Source organism: Grammomys surdaster, unplaced genomic scaffold (assembly GCF_004785775.1).
Source record: "Grammomys surdaster isolate TR1022 unplaced genomic scaffold, NIH_TR_1.0 172, whole genome shotgun sequence".
Lineage (NCBI taxonomy): Eukaryota > Metazoa > Chordata > Mammalia > Rodentia > Muridae > Grammomys > Grammomys surdaster.
In genome coordinates, this window is record NW_021604620.1 from 1306113 (window position 1) to 1331876 (window position 25764).

Here is a 25764-nt window from a genome sequence, read left to right on the forward strand (position 1 = left end):
CAGCCTTGTATAGGTGTGTACTGGTTCTCCCTGTGGCTTTAGCTCACACTGTCGGTGATAAATGATATTGATTGTTTTTCTATATTCTCACTGGCACTTTATATGTTGTTAACACTGTCTTAAAACATTATTGCCACCTTAGACTGTTTTTCCATAATTGAGGTGTTAGAGTTCTTGTCTGTTCAGTTAGCATGACCAGTGTCAAAGTAGACACTGCAGGTGTGTCCCCCAGTCTGTGGCTGGACGTTCTCACCGACTTGATGCTGTATTTTGAAGATGAGGTTTTAACTGTTAGTAAACCTTAACTTGTCATTCTGTGTGTGATTATTGTTTTATTATATCTTGTTTTAGAAATTTCTGATTCCCCCCACAGTACCAAAGACTTGATCTCCTAGCCGCACAGTTGTGGTAATCCTATCATGAGCTGTTTCCTATTAACTTTGCAGCTGGGATAGGGGCTGGGGTGTTTTATCTGGCTATTTCTCTGTCACTGTTGAAAACACTCTGTATTCACAGATCCCTGTCCTGTCTTTTCTAACTGTGCATGTGTGACACAATGGTATAAATATTTTTTCTCTCTTTTAGGTTTTAAAATTTATGTTATGTGTATGGTATGTCTGTATATTGAGGCCAGAAGAGAATGTTGGGTGCTCTGGACTGCAAGTTACAGTTTTTAGCCATAGTGTGGTTCTGTTTTTGTCCAAGAAAATTGTGTGCCTTTTCCCATAGGACTCTCTTATCTCCACAGCAGTATTTTATAGATTTTATTTTGTTATGGTTGTGTATCTGTGCGTGTGTGAGGAAAAGAAGAGGTGAGTACGCATTTGAGGTAGAGGACAACTTTCAGTAGCCAATGCTCTCCTTCCACAGTGAGATCTGGGGCTCTCGCTCAAGTGGCCAGGCTGGCGTGGCAATGTGCCAAGCACCTTTGCCCACTCAGCGTTTCTTTGGCTTTATAGTTTTTTTCTACACTATCTGTACTAAATTCAGCAGTCTTTCTCGTAGATGGGTATATATTGATTTCCTATTTTAATTGTTTGGCAGAAGATTTTATTTTTGTGTTGACTCTGTATTCCCCAGCTCTGCTGGCTGTGCCTATCAACAGTAGTAGTGTGACCTCTATGGGGTGAGCTTGACCTCTTTTGCACACAGACTCACCACCAGAGCTTTCCTTTGCTTGACTGGCTGCACTGGCTACAGCCTCTAGTGGAAACTTGGTGCTTTGTCCCTGGTTTTCAAGGAAAAGCAATGGGTGTTTTGCTACTTATATACGATACTAAGCTATGGAATTTTTGTATTGGTGGTTTGTGTGTGTTGGGGGTGGTATATGTTTTTGTATTTATTTGTGGGTACACTCTCCTGTGCATGTGTCTGTTGGTGCATCCTCCTGTGTGTGTGTGTATGTGTGTATATCCACCTGTGTGTGTACATGTGTATCTATGGGTGCATCCTTCTGTGTGTGGATATGTGTCTATGGGTGAATCCTCCTGTGTGTGCGAATGTGTATCTGTGGGTGTATCTTCCTGTGTGTGCATATGTGTCTGTGGGTACATCCTCCTGTGTGTGCATGTATGTCTGTGAGTGCATCCTCCTGTGTGTGTGTGTGTGTGTGTATGTATGTATGTATGTATGTGTGTGTGTGGAGGCCAAAAATCAACATCAAGAACTCTTTCTCCTTCATTCTCCATTTGGTCTTTGAGGCAGGGTCTCTCAAAGGACCTGTAGCTCACTGTTGTAGCTAGACGTGGGGGTCAGTGAGCAAGCCCCAGGTTCTTTCCTGCACCTAAAGTGTTAGGGTCAAAGATATGCGTTGCCATGGGGTAATGGGAATCGAAACATGTCCTCACAGCAGTTAGTTTTCCTGCTGAGCCGTCTCCCCAGCTCCTGTAGCTTCTCATCTTTCCCCTGACACTGAGCTACAACCTGGTTCTAGACATGCTGCTTTAGTTGTAGATGCCCCCTTCTGTTTGTAGTTTGCTGAGGGTTTCCATAATGAGCGAGTATTCTGTGTCAAAACTTTTCTGCATATGTGGATGTCATAGGTCATTTGTCCCCTGAGAACAGTGGGCTGTGTGACATTAACATTCTCCTGTAAAACCAGTTTTGTATTCCTGAAATAGACATCAGTTGGCCTACAGTAGGTTTCAGTTGCTCTCAGGAGATGCATCTGCAGAGTGCCAGTATAGTCTCCATTGTAAGGGGTCACTGGGTGGGGAGCATGGTCAGAATTTAGGGGATTTAAATCTTAAATAACAAAGAGCACAGATGGCATCAGGTTATGTCATTTTCCTTGTAAAGGTAGCAAGCTCAGAACAATGGATGCATTCCCTCTTCTCCCATTGTCTGTCACTTGCTCCATGTCATTCAGTGACAAATGACAGAGAATCATTAATGATCATTCAAGGCCCCAAAACTTCCACTGGAGTAGGAACTGGGGAACCATGTGCTGGCTGATCGTGTCTTGAACACAAGGACATCATGTAGACACTAGAGACTGACTCTCCACTGTGGCTGCCAGTGTTTCAGATGCTACCCCTCTGAACCCGTAAGACTGTTTGCTGAATTTCTGGCACTGAGCTCCTTGAAGTGTGTGATGATCTTGTGGCTCACAGGAAAAATACGTCTATTTTATGGTGAAACACACATACTACTGGACATGTGATAAACATGGAGAAACATACATGTGTCCCACAGTTAGACATGCACACACTCCTGCAGCAAGCGCTCATCTGAGTTAACTCAGACATGTGCTCTTAATCTTTGTGTTGAGTTCAGTTCTTTAAGCCACCTTGATCTCCTTTGCTCTCGGAATTATTTCAGTGTGATCAAAGCCACATCCCTCATTAGATTCTACATTAGCTACTTTCTCTTTTGGCAGCTTACCCTAGTTCCCGTTAAATGCCATCCACAAATTGAGTTAATGATGGTGCCAACACATGTCAAGTTACAGAATGGTGATATTCTGTTTCGTGCTTCATCATGATGTGTTATAAACAGCTCTGAGCAAGACTTACAAGTAGCAAATACTAGAAAGCCTTGGCTCTTCTGTCATTCACAAGACTGCTGTGTGTACTCCCCGGTAGACCTCCACCACCTCAGGTACGCAGACCCTGCTGGCCCTGCTCCTCTATCATGGCACAGGCATCTTTGCCTGGTTCTCATTCATTCCCTCTTCCTATGTGGGCACATTAGTACATGCAGTGTACATCCTTTCTAGGGAAGGTTGGGTATATACCATCAAGGCTTGGGGCTCTGAGTGGCTTGTTCTTCTTCGCTCAGTATCAAGTTTATTGTGTGTACTGCACCGTCCATAAACCTGCTTTGTCGCTTCTCTGGGCTGTACATTTCCATCTTGGTGCAGCATGGTTTCCACTGTTCTGCATCTGGGCACAGCCTTGTGCACTTCCTTGTGGCTGTGAGCAGAGATGCTTATAGTGAGCAGACGTCTAGCATCTTCAAGGTAAACCTCTGTGTGCTATAACACTTTTGGAACCTTAAAATATCCATGTTTTAGCTAAAAGATGGCATTCAGAAGTGGTAGAGATTGCCATTAATTATAAACCCCAGCATCTGCGAGCCTATTTTTATAGAGTCCTTTTCTTTTTCTACTAATGACTCTGCAGGTGTTGGTGGCTCTTCTGCACCTGCTGAGTACCAGGTTGCCAGGGAGAGAGCCAGCTAAGGTATCTGAAGAGCAGGCAAGGCGATGCACATCCATTTCTATTTAAAGATATTAATCACTTCAGCATACAGCAGGTATTTAAGTGGTTTTTAAAATGTTAAACACACCCTTTGCTCTCCCTCCTTCCAGTGCCATGGGTTAGCACCCCTGTGCTTTCAGCTTTCCTGAGGACAGCAGTGCCAAAGGACAGTGGAGAGCTCACAGACCCCGTGTGCTGCTGGATATTGTATTCCTATGTCTTTTTCACTTTCATGTCAGGACCTAAGATCAGTATGGGATACAAAAAAATAAATAAATAAACATCTGTGAGGCAGATGCCCACTGTTAGACTGAGACTTTCACAGGGTGGGCTTAGGAGCTGGCTCAGTCGGTAAAGTGCTTACCTTATAAGCATAAGAACCTGAGTTCAAACCCTGTAGCACATCTGGAAAAGCCCAGTGTGCACATTTAATGCCAGTAGTGGAGAGGTGGAGATGGGTAGAGCCTTGGGGCTCCCTAGTCAGCCAGCCTCACCTACTTGGCAAGCTCGAGGCCAGTGAGCTATACACCTTCAAGGTAGACAGAGTCTGAGGAAGACACTGAGGTTAGCTTTCACATGTGCACACACACATACACATGAGCACGTACATGTGTGCACACATCCACACACACAAACATGCACATGAGCACACACATGTGTGCACACATACACACACAAACATACACATGAGCACATACATGTGTGCACACATACACACACACAAACATGCACATGAGCACACACATGTGTGCACACATACACATGCAAACATATACATAAGCACATACATGTGTGCACATATACACACACACAAACATACACATGAGCACATACATGTGTGCACCCACGCATACACACAGACATATACATGAGCACACACGTGGCACATATACACACACACAAAAAAAACCTCACACACAAATGAGTTTCATCTCATTTTCTTGGAGCACTTGGGGTCAAATCCAGGTTTCACACATGTTGGGCAAGCATGCTGAGCTATGTCCCTGGCCCACCATCTTTTATTATTTGTAAACAGATATGGCCTGATATTTAGGTTGCATTGAAAGACACAAGCATTCATTCCAATACTGTTTTCTTCAGAAAGACAGATGATAAGCGAACTGTTATCACTAACGTCCCGAGGCCCAAATGGAGCTGAAAGGTAGCCAGGGAGTTGGAATTGACAAGACGGTTAACAAGTGATCTTATAGATGACTGTATTTTACCAATACACCATGCAGAAATGACAGACACGTGAGGACAAGGAGATTCATGGATTTGGTTCTAAGTCAGGCACAGAGCCGGCCTTTGGGTCCTTGCTGTGGAGCTGCTCAATCATGGAATCATGGGTCGTAGGGATTACAAATGTGTATTTCTTAAGTAATTCAATTAAAAGTAAATGAAGTATACCCAGTGAGCAGAAGGGATGGCCTTCATGTTGCTTTGCTTCCAGCCTTTGCAGAGCATCCCAGCGCAGTCACTGGTAGTACATGCTTCCTTTTAACTTGTCCAATGACCAGACAACTATTGAAAACACAAGCTAAACAACCTACAGTGGGTGTCATTCACCTTACTTAGGGAGAGCCCGAGCTAGCACAGCTCTGTCAAAGCCTTGAATGGCTTTCTCATCCCAAGGATAGGTGGGATATTCTGGGTTCCAGGTCCTTTAAATTAGCTATGTCTCTCCTCTATTCTGATTGGAATCCCCCACCCAAGCTATTGGTGAATGAGCTGTGGAGGCAGAAAGAGCCCGAGAGGGCTTCCGCTGTTTGATGGCGGCCACTCAGCAGCTCACTGTTGGCTCTTCTAACATGTTTTGCATGCTCGTCTCTCGGGACATCTTTATTTCAACATTCTGCTAACCTTTTGTGCCCAGCTCCTCACTCATTTGGCTTCTTGTCAGAAATAGTCCAAATAGCTGTGCAGAGGTCCAGGCCACTTGAGATGGCAGGGAGTCCCTGTCACTGTCTATGTGCCTATTTGATGTGTCTGGAGAAGAGAGCTTGAAAGCTGTGTGTTGGGTCACAGGAGCTGCCCTGCCGTCTGTCTCTTGCCCCCTCTGCCCCCTGCCCCCTACCCCCTGACCTCTGGCCCCTCTGGCCTCTCTGGCCTCTCTGACCTCTACCCCTTTACCCCTATCCCTGTGCCCCCTGTGCCCCCTGTGCCCCCTGTGCCCAGACCCCTGCCCTGCCCTCTGCCCCGCCTCTGCCCTCTGGCCCTGCCCCCTACCCCTTACCCCTTACCCCTTACCCCTGCCCTCTGCCCCGTCCACCTCTACCCCTCCTTTCCCTGGGAAGGTGTGAACAAATGCCTTTTCATTCACAGGAGATGGGACACTAGCAGCAGCCAGAGTAATAGTTCTACCCATGTCTGTTGGATGAACCTGAGGAGCATAAGCAGGGAATGACTACAGGACTATGGATGGAAGGGAACAGAGGAGTAGAATTTAAAAGAGAAAAGCAAGGGCTGGAGAGACAGCTCAGCAGTTAAGAGCACTTGCTGCTCTTGCAGAGGACCTGGGTTTATTCAGTCCTGAGCACCCATGTGGTGGCTCACAGCTATCTGTAATTCTGGTTTCAGGGCATCCGGTGCCCTCTTCTGACCTCTGAGGGCACCAGACCCTTTATTCTGTACATGCACTTAGCAGGCAAAAACAATTATACTTATAAAATAAATCTAAAGAAATTAAAATATAAAAATAACTACAAAGCATTACCAATGGGTAAAGAAAAGGTGACAAGTTTCTTGTCATTGCTGGTGCTGTTTTCAGGCTCTTTCTCATGAGCTGTTTTTATAAATGAGCATTTGTCCAGTACATTTTCTGGTGATCAGAGGGTTTTTATTTTTCTGAGAAGTTTCTTGTGTTGGACTGCGGCTGCTGCACACATAGCAAGCCCTGTAGGAGTCAGCTTCCCTTCTCAGGATCCCAGGAATTCAGTTCTGATTTGTATTTTGTTTCAGAAGCCAAGGGGCTGGGCACCGGCTGCTGGGGAAACACAACTTCTACTCGTGATCACATCAGAATGTTCTGGTTTTCACAAAATAAAATGGCCCCACTCCCAGGAAGCTCCCAGGGCTCCCCATCCCTGCAGTGGCCAATGGTCCACAGAGTTCACTGCCCTGAGGTGTTGAACTCAGAACTGATTTTCTATGGTGGTCGTCTTTCTGCTGCCCCCTGCCCCATAACGCCTGCTTAATGCAAACTGTCATGTTGAACAAATGTTTTGTGTATTCGTTGTAGATTTTCTACCTTGATCCCCTCCCACACTTTTTCTTTTCTATTTCCTTTGTTTATTATACAATTTTATAAGTTTTACTTTTAAGAAAGTGTTGCTGGACTCTGGTGTGATGCTACACACCTCTCATCACAACCCTTGAGACTCAGCAGCAGGAGAACCAGGAATTTGAGGCCAGTCTGGCTGTGTAGTAAAACCATGTCTCTAAAAACAAAGCACCAAATCTAAGAACAAGGGAGTTTGCTGATGACTACTGACAGTCACGGCTCTTTCCGTGGACAGCCTCCTTCCACCCTTCACTTTGAGTCTGTCTTCCCTCAAATGTGTGTCCTGTTCCTCATTAGCTCTTCCTTACAGTAGGCTAGTCAGTAGACAAGGCAGTGTCTGTGGTGCTGATGTTGGGAATCACTGACAGATTCAGTGAGGGAGCAGGCTGGAGGATTACCAGCAGGTTACCACACTCCAGAGCTGCTTCCTTCTGGATTCCAGGTTCTCTGAGCTGTAAGTTGTTTTCTGGGCAAATGGGCAGTCTTGATCAGATAAAGCAAGGTGCTGAGTGTAGCATAATCCTTTTTAAATGTAAATTGTGTCCCTTACAAAAGGCACATCTGCTGGAAAGGCTAAAGATGGAGAGCTGATGTCCCTTCCAGATGCTCTGCACCTGAGGGAAGCAAGGCCTCAGAGGAACTTTGTTTTGTTTTGTAACTTAAACCCATTCCTGCTAAGACTCCCGGCCACAAGGGTACAAGTTTGTTCGGTGAGGTGGGGGTGGGGTCGCTCCAGCATGCAAACTGCACGAGGTCTGTTTTCATGCACTAGCTTGTTTCTCATATAAGATTTAGGATGAGATTATCTTGTCCTTGTCACTAGTAGGACAGTGCGACAGCCCAGCTCCTTCTCACTGCTGCTTTATCTTTGGTAGATGATAGCTGCTTTAGTGTCTGTTTGCCTAAACATCTGCCAGTGTTCCCGAGGTCAAGGCCACTCCAGTTCTGGTCACTCCAGATCACTGTTAATGTGAGCCTGGCTGGGAGCTGCTAATTTCTAGGCCTGGTTACAATGTGCTCAAATCTAGCACGGTGCTGACTGACTCCTGTGCCCTCACATCCCCTCCCACTCCTGTGCCCTCCGCCCTTTTCCCAGGAATTCTTGTTTATTTCTCCTCTAAAGAATTCATTTGATTTTCCTCCACCTATCTTTTTCCGTGTCAACAGTAGGGTAACTTAAGCAGTCTGTCTCTCTTTGGCTTCCTTACCCACTTCTAATTTTTTTTTTTTTTTTTACCTTTAAAGACCCCCATCTTTTGATAGCCTCAGTCATTCGCTGTCTTCTCTGTCCCAGGCTTTGTTCTTTGGTGGTTCCGATATCTGAGGGTGTTGAACCTTTTCATAAGACCCCAGACAATCGTGGGTTTGAAGAAAAGTCTTTTGGGTGGGGCTGTGCCTCTGTGGGATTTGATAGCGGCAATGCTCTCTGCCTGATTGTAAATCTCAGGTAGTATTATGAGGCACCGAGGATGCTAGAGAAGAAGGGAGTGGTCCTCAGTTGCTAAGGTCTGAAAGGGCACACAGAGTTTGTATCCTTAACTGCTGTGTGTGGATAGAACAGTTTCAGGTTCAGTCAGTCAATGTTTAACAATGATCATGTCTTGAGAGAAGCCACACCAGACACCTCGGGGTGTAGAGAATCCGAGCATTTACGCTGGCTGGGACTCCAGCTTCAGTACAGGTGGGTGGTGGTGAGGCACTTAGCTGACTGTAACCCGGGCTGCAGTACAGTTGGTTGGTGGTGAACAGAGAATGGAGCTGATGAAGAATGCCGGGCACCAGGCATATTGCTCATCAGCGCACGGGTCAAACATTTGGCGGAATACTTTGGAACAAGCTTTACTTCTCTACAAAGCACCAAGAGTGCACACAGTATCAGTTTATGACAAGAACTTATTTTCAAATAGTAAAACAAAATAAGCCAGTAATGGTTGGATGGACCATACCAGAGTCGTCCAGTGCAACTCCTGGCCTGATTAGTCTGTGATATGTCAGAGGCCACTAACTCAAGAGTCCCTAAAGTTAACAGAGAGTCCAACATCCTTTAGGATCTAACTTCTCTGCTGGCAACAGGTGGGTGAAAGTCTCAACATGAGGTCTTTCTCTTTGCAGCATGCACTCTTGGCTTTGAAGTTCATACTTGCGTTTGCCATCCCTGATAAACCACGGCATATCCAGCAGAAACTGGCCAGATTGGAATTTGAATCTTTGGAGGCACTCAAGCAACAGGTAAGAGCCATGCACCTGGAGACACTATTGTCAGACAATATTCCTCTAGCACAGGAGACAAGTCACTTGTGTTTCCTGTAGCATTGACTTGTCAGTTAAATAAACACAGAGGACTCTGGTGGAGGATGGGATAGCCCAATCCAGATCTATAATGTCACCAAGGGCGAGGCTAAGCAAGTAGAAATAGCCAAGCAATGGGAAATGATAAATACAGGTTTCTAAGAATCACTGCAGAGCTGCCCCACCATTTTCTAACCATGCCTGATAGAAGCACTGGGAGGGAGGCCAGTGAATAGGATCTAAATAGTGTCTTACAGAGAGAGCGAGACCTGTGGGCGGAGCCTCAAAGAGTGCCATAAAGATTGTTTCCTTGTTCTACCAGATGAAAGAGAAGGGGTGGGGGAGAAAGGAGAGGGGGAGGTCAGGGTGAGGATGGGGGAGAGCTTACCCTCAATGGGATTCACCACTGGTGATTTTCTGCCTGTGAAGAGAACAACAGAAGACAGTGAGTTTCTAGATGCTCAGAGTGGTCGCCTCCTTGTCTCAATTTAAGCAACGAGGCACTGGATGCAGTGAACTGGGTGGTGTCTTCTTGGGACCAACTTTAGGTCCAACCAAGTACTTAGGGAACTAGAGGGGAAACCATGAGAAGAATCCACCCTAGCTGACCCTCTGAGAAGTAAGGGCCCTCAGGGCCGTGTTACAGATGGGCTCCCCCATGTTAGGAGAGTGCCATCCGCCTTGATGTGAGGGTTCAACCCAGAAAGGGAGACGAGAGAACCTGGCCTCCAGTCAGCTGGCCTCATTGTACCATGGCAGGTGACAAGACTCAGTTTTGGGGTTTGCTAGAGAAATGGTGTGTTCTTACCTGAACCTCAGCCTCGGTCAAGCCCCTCGTGCTCCACAGTGAAACAGCCCTGTGTGGAAAGCTTAGTTCTAGAGAAGTAAAAGGGTCAGGTCCCAGAAGAGGCAGACATAGCGGCCTGCAGACATAGAGGGTTACATAGTTAAAGTCAATGTCCGTAAGATAATTACCAAAAGTGACAGGAAGCTGGATGTCATGGCAGGTGTGTATCTGTGAGCTTTAGGCCATTCTGGACAGTGTAGCATGTTCTAAAGCAGCCAGGACGCAGGACTACAGCATAATGAAACGCTGCCCTGCCCCAAAAGGTAAGGAGGCAGGATATAAGTTTTATATAAAATAATGTTTTCTTTTATGCAAAATAAGCAGTTTTAAATATTATTGGAAATTTCTCATTTACAGAAAAATTAGAACATAACATCTTTAGATGGTAACTTATTAAAATAGCATGAATAATCTGTATGAAGAGTATTTTTAAAGTCTCCCAGAATTAGAAAATTCTATCTTGGGCTAGGGAGATGGCTCAGTAGTTAAAGCATGAGGACCAGCATTCAGACTCCAGAACCTACATGCAATTTCAGCCTTAGAAAGCAGAGATAGGGTTCCTTCTGCAGAGCAAGCTGGCCAGCAAGCTGAGCGGTAGCAAGGAAGTGTGGGTTTGACTGGAAGATTCTGCCTCAGTGAATCAGATAGAGGGTAAGTCCCAACATTGACTTTGGGTCTCTGCATGTACCCACAATCAGGTCCACAAACACACACACAGCCCGACCTACGCACGCACATATACACATGTGCCCCCACCACCACACTAGAGAATAGAAAAAGAAAACGTGTTTAGTCTTGTGGGAACTCCGTCGGTCAAATGTGTAGGAACAAACATGGGGAGAGCTCGGCTTTTCTTCACCCTTCCCTTTAGCCTCCCTGCTGGAGAAGGGGATGTCCTGGGGTGTTCAGATCACACTACCTGTGCCCCTCAACTCTTCCATTGGCAAGTGCCTTTCCCAGAGCTTGTGTTTTCTGCCTTCTTTAGCCTGGCGTTTGACCCTCTATCTTGAAACTAACTGTGGCCCCGACTCCCTGCTCTGCCCTTTGCCACACAGAGAGGCTTCTGGTCACATGTTAAAGCCTTCTGTTGCCCTGCCTCCTCCTCCTCACTCCCCACCCCAGAGCCAGGCACAGTTGAGCTTAGGCTGCCTCTGACACCAAGCCTGTCAGGAGATGGGTTTGCACTCTGAAAGGAGTTGGCCTTTTAACCAGCATACCAAAACTCCTGACTTGAAGGCCTGGCTCTAGCCAGCTGGAGGCGCTCAGCACCCTCTGTTGAACCTCCCCGGGATTAAACTGTTCTGCAGAGAACTTGGAAGGAAGGCTCCAGAGGCAGAGCTCAGTCCCTCACAATGGAACACTGGCATTCCTGAGCACACAGGCAAACTAAACATGTCTAAGGAGAGCAAGCAGGCCGACTCGTTTGCTTTGCAAAGGGCGTTTGAAATTACTCAGCTCAGTGAGACCTTCAGAAAGATCTTGGGCAGATGGGCAGACAGATCACCACCCGATGCTTGTGTTTCTTTATAAATTGGCTTACTTAGTATCCAGTCATTTTTGAAGATCCAATTAAAAATAGAAAGGGATATTCAAGAACCATTTGGTAACTAGAGTCCAGTACACATTCCAGAGCAGTCAGTAGCCTCTTAGCTACTCCAGACAGCCAGGCTGCTTAGTCCAGAGCATACATGGAAGCCAAGGAGCGAGGACAGAAGCCTAGAACCTCCCAGAAAGATGGCAGCCACTGAAATCAGCTCAAAGAACAAGAAAAGGCCCCAAATCAGCACAGAGGGTTGGTGCTGAGCCCTCACCAACACTCCCAGTCTAGCTGGGATAGCCCTCACCAACACTGCCAGTCTAGCTGGAATAGTGCTCACTGACACTGCCTGTCCAGCTGGGTGGGATAGCCCTCACTGACACTGCCTGTCCAGCTGGGATAGTGCTCACCGACACTGCCTGTCCAGCTGGGATAGCCCTCACCAACACTGCCTGTCCAGCTGGGATAGTGCCCAGGGGTAGAGAGTGTGGCAAGCATGTGCGGTGCCCCGGCTTCCTTCCCTAGCACAGGAAGAATGATTACTGTCTTGGCTTTCTGGTGTTAAATACATTTTAACCATTTCTCTGGTATCTCCCTTTCTCCACCTCTGTGTTCTCGAGTTATGGGAAACGCAACATTTTTAACAGAACATGTAAGGTTTCACAGCTTAGAATGAGGGTGCAAAAGCACCAAAATCACAATGAAGTGTTTGAGTCAGGGTATGTGGAGACTCTATGCTGCCTAGTGCATCGTTCTAGAAATCCAAGACCTCTGAAGCCTACAGTTTCTCAGCAGAAAGATCCAATAAAGAAGCAACAGCTGTGAGACTGGGAACTCACAGTGCCAGATCCCTGGGCCTTGAGCAAGGAAGGTCCAGTTCCCAAGTCCCAGAGGCAGGTCCAAGTCCAGTGGGTGAGCCCACCTTTGCAGGGTTTGACGACCTTGGGTGCCCCCTGAGTCATCCCATCCCTCTTGTCCTGGGTCAGAGTCCTGGGAAGCTCCTGGGCAAGTGGCTCTACCTATACCCACCTGTGCTGTGTTCTTCTTGGGTCAGGAGAGATGGTACCTACCGCACAGGCAGTGAGGTCATGATGAGGAGATGCTGGCGAAGTGTGCTGAGGGGAAGACAGGGATGCTACACGGGAACAAGGGCCTCCTCATGCCTAGGCACCGTGTATGACACCCGCAGCCACTTCTGGGTGCTGTCTCAGGGCTCCGATTGCTGTGATCAGATATCCTGACCGTAAACAACTTGGGAAAGAAAGTGTTTATTTCAGTTTACAACTCTTAGTTCATACTCCATTGCTGACAAAAGTCAGGGCAGAGGCCATGGATGACTGTTGCTTACTGGCTTGTTCCTAATGGGTGACCCAGCCTGCTTTCTGTGGCACTCAGGACCAATAGCCCAGAGGTGGCATCACCCACACTGAGCTGGACCTGCCCACAATAATCATCAACCAATAAAGTGCACCACAGCTTTGCCCACAGACCCGTCTGGTGGGGGCATCTTCTCATTTGAGGTTCCCTCTTCCCAGATCACTGCAGCTTGTATCAGAGTGACATATAACTAGCTAGCAGAGAGGCAAGCAGGATTGTACCTTGGAAGCAACCTCAACTGTCTCCATGGTCCTCCACAGTTAGAAACTCTAGGTGTTGGCTGCGGCAGCTGGTGTACGCTGGGGTTAACATGAGCTGCACATGAGTAAAAGCCCTCACACACCGGTGACTCCCAGAGGCCTCAGCATGGGGTTTGTTAATTCCTAGATCATTTCTCCCACAGTAGCTTTCTCCCAGCTAATGAATTAACCGCCTAGAGTTTTCTGCCTTAGGTTCTTCAGTATATTCTTCTGGTGCCTGCACAATCAGCCTGATAACCATCCTCACAGGAGGCTGGAGAGACAGCTCAATGGGTGAGAGGGCTTACTACACTAAGGTGACCTGAGTTCATATCCAAGTACCCCCAGAAACAAAAGACCAGATGTGGCCACATCAGGCTTGTATTCTCAGCACCATGTGGACAGAGAATGAAGGTTCACTGAGGCTCCAGGCTCAGTGGGAGGCGCTGCCTGAAGGGGGTAAGGTAGATTAGTGACACTTGCTGTCCCCTGCTGACCGCTGTGTGTAAAGAGAGAGTTGGTGGGGGGGGGAGAATATGTCTGCGCCGGCAGATGTTGGCTCTTGGGCACCTCACTCACTTCCTCTGCCAGTCTTCCCTTACTTGAGGTCTAGTCTCAGGGTCTCCATCTCCCACCACCGTCCTTGGTCAGGCTTTTGTCTCCTTTGTGAGCCGTGAAGTCCTCAGGTCCAGGCACTGTCCTACACAGTACAAGGCCTTGTATCCAGTAGTCTCTGGATAAATACCTCAGACTTTGTTGACTCGTACATAGTTCAGAAGTCAGTGTATTAAATAAATGACAAATGATGTCCTTGGAGAAAGCGGGAGTCTTAAAATAGACACACTGGCAAAGATGGAGACGAGTCATGTGCCTTCCTGGGATCGCTGGGGGAGGCGCTGCGCTGAGGAGTTCCACGTGAGCCCTTCACACAGACCCAGTGCTGTCTTCGTAAAACCCAACAGTAATAAGGAAAGCTTACCAAGTCCGGAGTATAACCGCACAGTAAGCCAGGTGGAGCACTCAGCCCTTGTGCTAAAGCCTGGCAAATCCAGGCTGTGGACCAGCCCTGCACCCTGCCAGGCTGCTCTTCCCTCTGTTTTCCTTTCTCTCCAGACAAGTCTTCAAAGCACATGGGTCCTTCCAATGCAGCTGCAGCACCTAAAGGCCTCGGACTGTGGTTGCTTTTCCCAGGGAGCAGTCTGTCGGCTGCTGCCGATCTCGTCTGTGTTCTAAGTGTACCTGTAGCTCCCCCACCAGATCTAAGAAGCAAGCATGGCGGAGGTAAAAAGCTTCGCTGCATGTTTTCCACTATGGTAAAAAAAGGGATTATTCAAGAAAAAGATTTACTGTTAGCATCATCAATTCAGAGATGGTTTCCTGAAGCTATTGAGCTTGGAGCTTCCTGAGGAAGAATTACTCCAGATGAAGGCTGTGTTATAGTCAGAGGAAGGGTATTAAGTGAACACCAGTGGGTCAAAGAAAGCCATGCCTGCATATGTTTTTAAACTACCGAATGCTAGTCCTTGACTTTTAAATGACCCTCTACTCATTATATCTGCATATTGGATTTAAGTAGCCACTATTGAACACTCCACATGCATAGGACACACATTTCATTGTTGTTCCAGGCAAGAGTCTTAGTGTGCTATCCCCCAACTCACCATTTGGCCGCCTCAGCCTGCTAAGTGCCAGGGTTATAGACAGGTTCTGTTGAGACACACCCTGTGAAAAACACATTCTTAAACTTTTAATTGCTAAGATTTCTTTTAGAACTAAATAAGCTATGCTGTTTTTCCTACTGATTTACATTGCCTGGGGGTCTCAGAGACACGACTGGATATTATGACATGTGCTACCACAGACAGGGAGTGCCATGTCATGGTTGCTAGACCAGGGACCATGGGACTCTGGAGGAATGTCTAGGAACTGCATGTTTGCTCATTTCTTTCTCCAAGAATAGAAAGCAGAACACAGGGAATGTTTGAATTCAATAATTATTTAAAATACCACCTAATTAATAGAAAATAGTCATGCTAATAATGGTTCTGAAAACATAAATAGCAATATTGTAATGGAAAATGAAAATGCACCGTATATGATGGCTGAAGCTCAAACATGAAGTAGATCAGACATTATCTGCATTGTATGATTGGCAAGTGTTAAGAGCAGAAAAGTCCTACTGAATGTCTCTGACTCAACCCCTGAGTTTACACTGTAAGAACATGACTCTGTCTATGCTTGTCAGCTTATAAGATGGTCCCCAGTGTTCTATGTATTTACATGTTCTCCCAGTATTTATACCTTTGTAGAGTCTCTGTGTCCCTGTGGTTCTGTATATCCAGAACAATACTGCAGCCATGATGGCATGTCTCTTCTTGGCTAGGTTATGAAAACAAAGGCCTCTGGCTTTCTGGTTCCTGAATCACTGGCTCTTGGGAAGAGATAGCTGCCAGGTCATAAGGACACTCAGGTAGCCAGCAGAGAATCCCACATGACAAGGAGCATGGCCCACAGTCAGCACCCTGAGCATCTCCGGTTCTCAGCACTAGGAGTTGGCAACTGCTTCTCTGTAAAGAGCAGATAGTAAACAGTCTCAAATATGTGGACCGTGTACTCTGTCACAAGCACTGAGTTCTGCAGTGTGTCCACAGAAAAGAACGGCTTTCCAACTAACTTCACTTACAAAAGCAGATTGTAAGTGGATGTATCCAGCTGCAGTTGCCCCCTTCAGCCTCAAGCCAGCTTGGAGACTGCAGTCTGACTCCGCTCTCAAAGGCTTCTCAGAAGTTCTGCTCTGACCAAAGCTGCCTGCCCAGCCACTTCCAAATTCCTGACCCACTTTAAGTGTGAGATAATGATTTGGTGAGCCACTGAATTTTGGAGTGATTTGTTATGCACCAGCAATCCAAAAAAAGAGGCTAGCAGAGTGCTCCATGGCCAAGCTTTGCCATAAGCTAGCTGTTGATGAAGCCTGACAGTGGGCAGACTGAGGTTCTTTATCTTTGTAATCAAAACAGAAAGGTTTGTCTAAAATCAAACCCCCTACCCCAGGCCCCTGGCTCTGAGGGCCCGTGTTTTCCTGGCTCCCTTTGTAATTTTCATAAAGATCACATAAAGACCATCATTGCTGCAATGTCAGTATACACACAACCACAGAGACTCACAGTGGGCCGGGCCCCCATAGAAGCATAAATACCAAGAGTCACTGATCACAGGGCCAGCGGACAAGCACAGCCAGAGACCAATCCTACTTCATGGGATCAAGAGGTGATGGGGTCACTGATGTTTTCTCCACCGTTCTGTGCCACCTGAGTCACCAGCCTCCATCTAGCACAGTTCTTAGAACTTATGATATGACACTGCTGCTGGAGCCCTGGAGCCTGCCTCTACCTCTTTGTGCTACACACTGGTCAAAACCTAGACGTGTTCACTGCTGAAATACAATAACATTTGAAATTTGCAGTCCAGCAGTGTCTCTACAGACAGGGCTGTAGCAGTTGATTTCAGTCAGTTCTCACAGGGCCTGGATGTCCAGACCTGGATGTATAGACCTGGATGTATAGACCTGGATGTATAGACCACCAAGTCTCATTCCAGCCTTCATTTCATTCCATGACATTTTATTTGTTTATTTAAAGACAGGGTCGCAACTCATCTGGCCTCATCCTTGTGCCTTCTGTTTCAGCTCTGAGCACTGGGATTACAGGTGCAAGAACTAGCTTTGTAGACAAAGCACTGCCTCTAAGGTACAGAGTGGATGTTTGAAGCAACCTGTCTTTGCATCTGTGGTATGAACTCACTTATTCACCTCCCTAGTGAGACTGGTCTGTGAGTGGCTGATGAGTTGTTCTGGTTAGGGTAGCATCCTGGAGCTGGGTCGTTCTGATCCTGCGGCTTCTGGAATGACCAGGAGGTAAGATTCAGGCTGTTTTACTGGGACAAGTTTCCTGGACAGCTGACCAGGTGCTCTGGGTAATACCATTTACAGAGAACATGAAGTTGTGAATGAAACCTCCTGGGGAAGCCATGGGGAGAGCAAACATCAGAAACCCAGACCATTTCCTGTGCTTAGACTACAGCAGCCCATCCTTCCCCCTTGAAAATTCTCAATGTTGTTTCCATTTTTCAAAGGTGACTGAGAGAAAGCCATGGCTTCCTGGCCGCCTGTGAGGTGGTTTAGGCCTGCTTTCTTGCTGGCTCTCTACTTAGAACCCTCAGGAAGTTCTGCCAGGAAACTGTAATTCTGTAATGCAGATCTTGACCCCAAGCCAGTGTTGGGGAAAGGCACGGCCTAGTGTGTGTTATTTGAAAAGTAAGTGCCATCCATCCCCCACTCAGGTGCCAAGAGCCACCCTCCTGCAGGAAATTTTTGCTTTTCTGTTTGCATTTTCTTGGCAAAAACTGACAGGCATATTGCTAATTTGCAAGTCTGGGTTTCCTGACAATGAGAGAAAGCAAACTGCCACATGCCTGAGAGGCAGCTCGCTCCCTGTCTGCTTTCACACTGGATAGAGGGTGTTTTGATTAGAGACAGATAAAACTAGATTACTTTTGGAAGGGATGGGGATACGGAACTAATGTGTTGACTTTTTTCAAGTATGTACTTTACAAAACTTTTTTTTGCACTCATTTATTTGTGCGTACATTAATGTATGTATGTATGTATGTATGTAATGTATGTAATGTATGTATGTATGTAATGTATGTATGTAATGTATGTATGTAATGTATGTATGTATGTAATGTATGTAATGTATGTATGTAATGTATGCATGTATGTATGTAATGTATGTATGTAATGTATGTATGTATGTAATGTATGTATGTATGTAATGTATGTATGTATGTATGTAATATAGGTATGTATGTATGTAATGTATGTAATGCATGTATGTATGTTATGTATGTATGTATGTTATGTATGTATGTATGTAATGTATTTATGTATGTATGTAATGTATGTATGTATGTAATGTATTATGTAATGTATGTATGTAATGTATGCATGTATGTATGTAATGCATGTATGTATGTAATGCATGTATGTATGTATGTAATGTATGCATGTAATGTATGTATGTAATGTATGTATGTAATGTATGTATGTAATGTATGTAATGTATGTATGTATGTAATGTATGTATGTATGTATGTATGTAATATAGGTATGTATGTATGTAATGTATGTATGTAATGTATGTAGGCCTTTGTCCTGGTAACAGCAGGCAAAGTGAAGACAGAGCCAACCCTGATCCTCCTCGTGGGTTCAGCCCACTGTGGATTTGAATGACTATTCTCAAAAAGAAAGCATTCCTCTTCTATGAGAGATGCATGTATGTATGCATGTGTGTTTATGTGTGTTTCCATGTGTGTGTGTGTGTGTACATGTGCATACATGTATGTGCATGGGCCTGTGGTAGCAGGGATGGAACTGCTACAACAGAGATTCACAGAGCCTTATCAGTCTATCTTGAGATATGATCTTGCTAAGTTGCCTATGCTGGCTTCTGACTTGAGCTCCTTCAGCGGCAGCCCACAAGTCACTGAGAAGTAGCTGGCTCTGTGTGCGCACAACCTCTCCTGGCCTAATTCACTTTTAAGTGTTACTGTGCTATAGGATCACAAATGTAAATGTGTCCCGGGAGGTTGAGAGAAGCAGGAGGCGGTAGAAAGAGGAACAGTGGGCACCCAGACGCTGCCTCATGCAGGAGTTTCTTCCTTCAGAGAATCCTCCAGCTATGAAGGGCATATCTGGGGGTGATGTCATTCCTCTTGACCTGGTGAGGTGAGCCTCCCAAAAAAGATGAGATAACCCAGTCCTGTTCTCCATGGAGATTCCAGGTCTGTGCTGAGAGTCAGCATCTGGGCAGCTGGGGAAGAACACCTGCATTTAGTTTGGCAGCCCCCTCAGGTCAAGGGATTCTGGGAGTATTCCTAAGCTTGTGACTCCGAGGACTGGGTCAAGCCTGCACTATGGTGTGGAAGAGACATGTAAACTAACAAGTCACATAACCTTGGGACTGGCCAGGCGATCCCTGAAGAGCCCTCATAGCTGTATGCACTGTGGGTCGGGGTGACCCAGAGGTGGTCACAGGAGGGTCAGCCAACACCATTCTATTATAGGCACCATGTTCCCAAAGGAGGGGAAGAGATTTGGAATGTTGTGGAATTAGCATCTTGACTTCGTAGTATGGAAGGCTAAAGACGACGTTTCCGGATTGTATAAGCCCCTCCGTATCGTGGATCCCTCATCCTTGCCCGCCACGGGCTGTGCACAGGCACAGCTCTTCTGTGCTACTGACTCAGTGGATATCAATCGGCAGCTTTCTAAACACTGCCTCCAAAACCGTGGCCACACTTAATTCTGACTCTTAAGTGTCTTGCCAATGTGTTGGCTATGGGACACAAAGATACCTGCATGTTCTGGCCTTTGGTGTGCAATAGCTGTGTCCTGTGCACCGAGTCAGCTTGAACCACAGCATTTTTCAAGACTCAGCCAGGGAACAAAGCCCCATGCCACCCAGGGACACCCAGGAGCCATGGGAAGGTAGCATGGAGCAGTTTCCATGAAAATAGGATTCCTCCTGGGGCCCAAGAGCCTCATTCCGTAATTCTGAATGTGTTCATGTTCTTCAAAGAAGCAAGTGGTGCTTAGTAGACACTTTTCTTTTATGATGATGATTGGTGAGGCAGAACCCAAAGACAAGCCAAGTAGGGTACTCCAGAGGCAGAGGCAGGAGAATGGCTGCAAGTTCCAGGCCAGCTTGAACTACATAGTGAGTCCCATGCCAGTCTAGGCTGAAGAATGCACACGTGTGTAAGATATGAAAGGTGAGGAGAAGGAAGGAAAGGAGAGGAAATGGAGGAGGTGGGGACTTACAGGTACAGAAGGGAAAAGCCCCTCATTCCAGAATTCAGCTGGGAGCCTGGATCTGTAACACAGACAAGGAAATGAGAGTTGACTGTGGGACATTTCTTCTTAAAGATATGAAGACCACAACTGCCCACTTAAGGCCAGAGTGTCCGCAGCCTTGGGTTTGTGTCACAACCCTCTTCTCCTGAATTCAAACAGTACACATCATTAGAGGAATCCCTTAAGATGAAACAGAAGTTAGTCCGAATGTTTTTTACTTTACATTTTTCTTTACCTTGAAACCTTTCATGAGCAAAGTGACCTAGAAGGCACAGGATCACAGGGGCTGTCACTGTGCAGACACTTTGGTGTATGTGCCCGCCCCCTTCTTTTCCTCCCTCTCTCTCCCTCTACTTCCACCTCCCTTCTTCCCTCTTTCCCCCCATCCTTTGTCACACCCTGGTTCCTCCTCAGACTCTCTATAGCCACACAGTTAAGGCTCTCGTTTCATGGTTCCCCCAGGGACACTGTATCCTCAGGCCACTGAGGCAGAGCTGAACTGAGCTCGCAGGGTGCTTGCTTGCTGACAGTAGAGCAATTGGTTTACGAGTTGATTGTATCTTTCCTGCTTTTTTCACATCAGAAGTTCAAGCATGCTTCAATTAGATATTTCACCTTAACTACATGCTACTTGAAAGAAGTAAAATAATTTTTTTTCTGTAGTCCCAAAGGAAGAGGCGATTACCTCTGGCAAGGTGACTGTTGAGAATGACCGGTGTCATATGAATTACTGTCAGTAACTAGGCAGTGAGAACATATGTTCTAGGCTAAAATTCTAGCTTTGAACAAAAGCTTAGAGATTAAAATGTGCTGAGGAATAATTTGCCTGTTCCTTGTAAACTGAAGGAAAGCTATGAGTCCGTAGAGTCACCACACAGTCAGTTCCTGGAAAGTCAGTGGGACGCAACCCCTGTTCAGTCAGTGTGTGAAAAAATGCCTTATTCTGAATAATTTATAAGCAATAGGTATTCATAGTCCTATAGACCAGGAAACCCAAAATTAAGGCAGTATTGGACTCTGAATCTGGTGAGGGCTTGCAGCCTCAAAGACACTATCATTCAAACTCAGAGCCCTGTCAGGGCAAACTCACATAGTAGAGGACAGAGGGGCTTGCTTAGGTCTCTCTCTCTCTCTCTCTCTCTCTCTCTCTCTCTTTCTCTCTCTCTCTTTCCTCCCCCCCCCCGTGTGTGTGTGTGTGTGTGTGTGTGTGTGTGTGTGAGAGAGAGAGAGAGAGAGACAGACAGACAGACAGACAGACAGACAGAGACAGAGACAAAGGAGGGACGCCTCTCCCTTCTGTGTGTGCATTGCTATGAATTAAGGGCCTTGGGCCCCCACATGCTTGGGGAGCACTGTGCCACTGGCACTTAGCAATGTTCTCAACCGTTAAGTCTGTCTTATGAGACTACTAATGCTGTTTGTGAAGGTCCAACTCCTGATGGCTCAGCTACTTCCCCAGAGCACCACCTTTTCATGTACCACAGTGGTGTGCAGGTTCTAACTTGAGCTGGGATACCCATATTCACCCTTCACTAGACTTCCTGGTGGAGGTGGCCACCCTCACATTACCTCTCTGCCTGTCTGTAGACCATGGCAACTTACCGATTCTCCCAAGATGTCAGTCTGTTTCCCTAGGATCCCCCCACACCCATGAGAGTTTGTGCCTCAAAGTTCAGAGTTCACCAAGGGGCAAAGCTTTTTGAGATGAGAGCACTGGAACTCTGAAGACCTAGAAACAGCTGCCAGAAGAGCCAAGCAACACATGGGAGCTTGGGTTTGTTCCCAGCATGCATGGCTGGCCAGTACTCTTCCTGTAGCAGATAGAAACTTCAGAGTTTATGGGGAGCTGGAAGGACACTGGGGAAAGCCTGCCCAGCCCATTAGTAGGAAGGAACTCCTAGCGGAGCCCTCCTTTTAACCCACTCAAAAGCATCAATGTTTCAGACCTTGTAACTGTATGCACAGCAACTGGAACTCTCAGCCTGCTGCAGGACATCAGTGGTGGATCTGTAGGTGCTCTCATTAGCAGTGGGTGACTGTTGGCCCTTTGCTGTGAGGACCAACAGGAGAGCCAGCAGTAAGGAAGAGGAAAGACACACAAGGCATCTGCACAAAGAAGCACAGGGCCTTGATCCTAGATAGCTAACCATGTATGTGGAAAGTAAACCCACGGGAGAGCCAGGAGCCTGGAATGTGACCTGCACATCAATCCTGGTCATGTTTCTGCCCCTTCATAGAACAACAGAGTCTTCCTGTAATAGAAGTTGGAAAAGCGTTAACTGTCCAGCTTCATCATGGGAAATCTGGCAGCCTCTGATCTATGTTTGGTAGAAGCTGATAAGCCTGGTTCTAAAATTGACATGGGAAATAAAGGACCTAAAAATAGCCAAACTCCAGAAAAGAAGAGCTGGAGACTAGTGGTAATGTTTTCAGAGTGTGTAGTGACGTCATAGTGAAGACTTGTGGGGGGAGGCAGGTCAGAGCAGCAAGTGACCTTCCTGTGACCACAAAGACCTGCAGGCGAGTGAGCAGGTGATGGTTGCAGCTGATGTCTCTGGAAGGACTGGATGTCAGTAGGCAGGAAGTCAACACAGAACCACACTTGATCCCCAAGAGATCGTGTCCTGAATGTAAGTTCTAGAGGAAATAAGGTCAGATCTTGAGACCTTGTAGCAGACAGATTCATAGATAGAATTTCTAAACTCGAGAGCACGTAGAATCAGCCACAAGTGGGACTTCAGGTCTTATCAATTTGCCACAAGCAAAGGGAGAGGTGGCACTGGGTGTGGGGACAGGAGGAGAAAGGTTTGGAGCCAGCCTGGGTGCATAGGGGGTGTGGGGCAGGAGGAGAAGGGTTTGGAGCCAGCCTGGGCACATAGTTGGATCCTGTTGGAAGGAAGGAGAGAGGGCAAAGGAAGGGAAGAGTGGAAGGAGACAGAAGAATCTTCAGAAATCTGCTGGGTCAAGAGAGGCTCCCCTGGAGCTCACCACCCCAAGCCCCACTGCCTTGAACCTCGTCTCAGGCTGCCGTCCTGCCTCTGCCCCTTCTGCACTGGTGGGAACGGAAGCCCAGAAGAGACTCTCCCCACAGACTTCATGTCCCTGAAGTCCACAGAGGAAAGACTAAAACTGTGGGTACCGAGGGAGCTGAGGAGTGGCCCTCCCCAAACATCTGCCCTGCGACCCGCCCTCCAGCATCTGTGGCAAGGGAAGCATATTGAAGCCTCGAGACAGAGAGAGGCTTGGTCCACCTTAGCCAGGCCGTGTTTGTTCACAGCAAGGGAACATTTTGTTCTCTCTCTCTCTCTCTCTCTCTCTCTCTCTCTCTCTCTCTTTCTCTCTCTGTGTGTGTGTGTGTGTGTGTGTGTGTGTGTGTGTGTGTGTGTCTACAGAATAAGATGGGATGTGGCCCCTTAGAGGAGTGGAAACAACTTCTGTAGTCCACAAGGAAAGCTGGGAAATGTAATCTTTAGCAGGAAACTAACAAGATGGGAACATAGGGCTTGGTTGGTTAATTATTTCCCATAAGTTTTACCCATTCTTGACAGGGGTATATAGCCTCTAACTGTTCTGAGTGAACCATGTATTCCTCTGTAAGATGAAGAAGCCAGGAACAGAAACATACAGAAAAGGCTGAAGATCAAGAGGCCAAGGGAGAAGAATTCTATACAGGGAAGAGAAAACTCTAGAGCAGCTGGCCTTGTAAGGGGAGGCTGAGCACAGAAGGGGAGGACCACACCCTGCTGGAGGCTGCCTGTCTGGGGGCAGAGACCAGAGGGAGATTCCAAACAAGGCCCAGTGGAAAGTGAGTTGCCTCCTAGACACGGATTTCCAAGCTTGAGAGAGAGCCAGTGTGCCAGACTACCTAATGGCCACAGCAACCTCCCTCCCTTTGTAAAAAAAAGTGTGGTGGGAAGTGTACTCCTGGCTACAGCTCATGGAGGCTGCTTTGCCTGCTGGGGAGACTGGGTGGTGTGAGAGGGGTGCTGAGTTGAGCTTCTTCTCCTTGCCTTAGAAATAAGGTGGGAAAGAGCTCCATCCTGTGACCCTGATGAGGGACCAGGGAAGGTGTACAAGACCCCTGGGGCCCAGTGCAGCTAGCTCACTAAGGAGAACCGGAAACACTTAGCACTGCAGGAATCAGGGGGACCTGGAGACCTCTTGTGTCAAAGGTCAAGACTTTGGCTAAGAAAGAAAAACAGCCACATGGAATGGACGACAAAGAACACAGTTTAGGATTATAAACCAAGCTTAAAATCAGTGAGTAGACAGGATCTTGGAGTACCCAGAAAGGGTTTGTTAGAAACCAGCAGTGTGACTGATGGCTTTCAAGTCTTGATGTGGGCAGGGACAGTACAATGCCCAGACAGGCCTTCCCGCTCAATGGAATTGTGCCTACAGGCTCAGTGGAGAGAATACCTAGTAATTTCCAGAAGAATGAGAGGTTTTAGGGCTTTGACATCCTGGAATAGCTCTGGGTGGTTTCCATATAAAGAGTCAAAATCATGACGGGAACTTGACTGGAAACAAGTCCACGCTGACCTCAGGCCTGGGAGCCTCTGAGCAGCAGCATATATGGCCTACACAGGCTTTGTCTGTCTTCACATCCAGCCATCCTTGGCATGGTCATGCTCTCAAGGTCGCTGCCACTGCTCCAGACACCACATACCTATCCCCAAAGGCAGAGGAAAGGGAGCCTTAGACACTCTTCTCCAGGATCTAGTGACTAGTTCATTCATGTGCTATGAGGCAATTGAGAAGACACCTGGCAGTCTGACTGGAAGTGTGAATCCTGGGCTGTTATCACCAGGAGGCGAGCCATGGGTGCAGATGCCTAGGCACCAGAGCTGCTGCTTACAGGAGCCCCACTCTCTGCAGCTGTTGACATGGAAACCATTCAGGCGGAGCCATACTAGACACCCAGACCATCACTTGCATTATGCAAGCTGTAGGTGTTTGCTAGAACATTCTGTCATCCGAGTTCTATGGAGACAAGAGAAACTAGAATTGGCTTTTGAGAGATGGCCATCTGCTGAGGACCTGCCGGAGGAATACGAGCCTGCGCAACATGCCTCACAGCTCAGGGCAGAAAGAGTCTCTAGGAGACAGCTAGGCCTGTGAGGACATACCTGTAACCCCAGCTCTCAGGAGGTGGAGGCAGGAAGATCTCGAATTTGAGGCCAGCCTGGACTGCAAAGTAAATTTCAAAGTGGGAGGGTGTAAGAGTGTCAGTGCTGCTGTAGCCTAGGTGATTGTCAGGAGAAACCCTTGTTTGTATAGTGTGACCATGATAGGGTGAGTTACCTTATTTGGAGCCATTTCATTGGATTAATAAGGCAGAGGCTGATCTGAAGAGGCTTTGGGAACTAGAGATAAGAAAGCAACCTCTGTGGACAGAACTATCTCTTCATTTTTCTTGGAAGAAAGGGGATAGGCTGGAGACTTGGCGGGGCACCCAGGACACAGCCCAGTGTCTCCAAACCCACCATGCCCTGTGTCTCACTTTCTGTTAGTCAAGAGCAAGTGGCTATGTCTAACTCACACTGGAGGATAGTCTAACTCACACTGGAGGATAGTC

General features: G+C 47.0%; 1 protein-coding gene across 2 annotated transcripts in view; it reads left to right on the forward strand.

Annotated features, from left to right (window-relative positions):
* The window catches only part of Ano10 (anoctamin 10), a 107502-nt gene that overhangs the window by 74747 nt on the left and 6991 nt on the right, over window positions 1–25764 (forward strand). For both annotated transcript variants that reach the window (XM_028767417.1, XM_028767418.1), the window contains one exon: window positions 9097–9213. In XM_028767417.1, the coding sequence (XP_028623250.1) occupies window positions 9097–9213 (117 nt within the window). The remainder of the gene's footprint in view (window positions 1–9096; window positions 9214–25764) is intronic.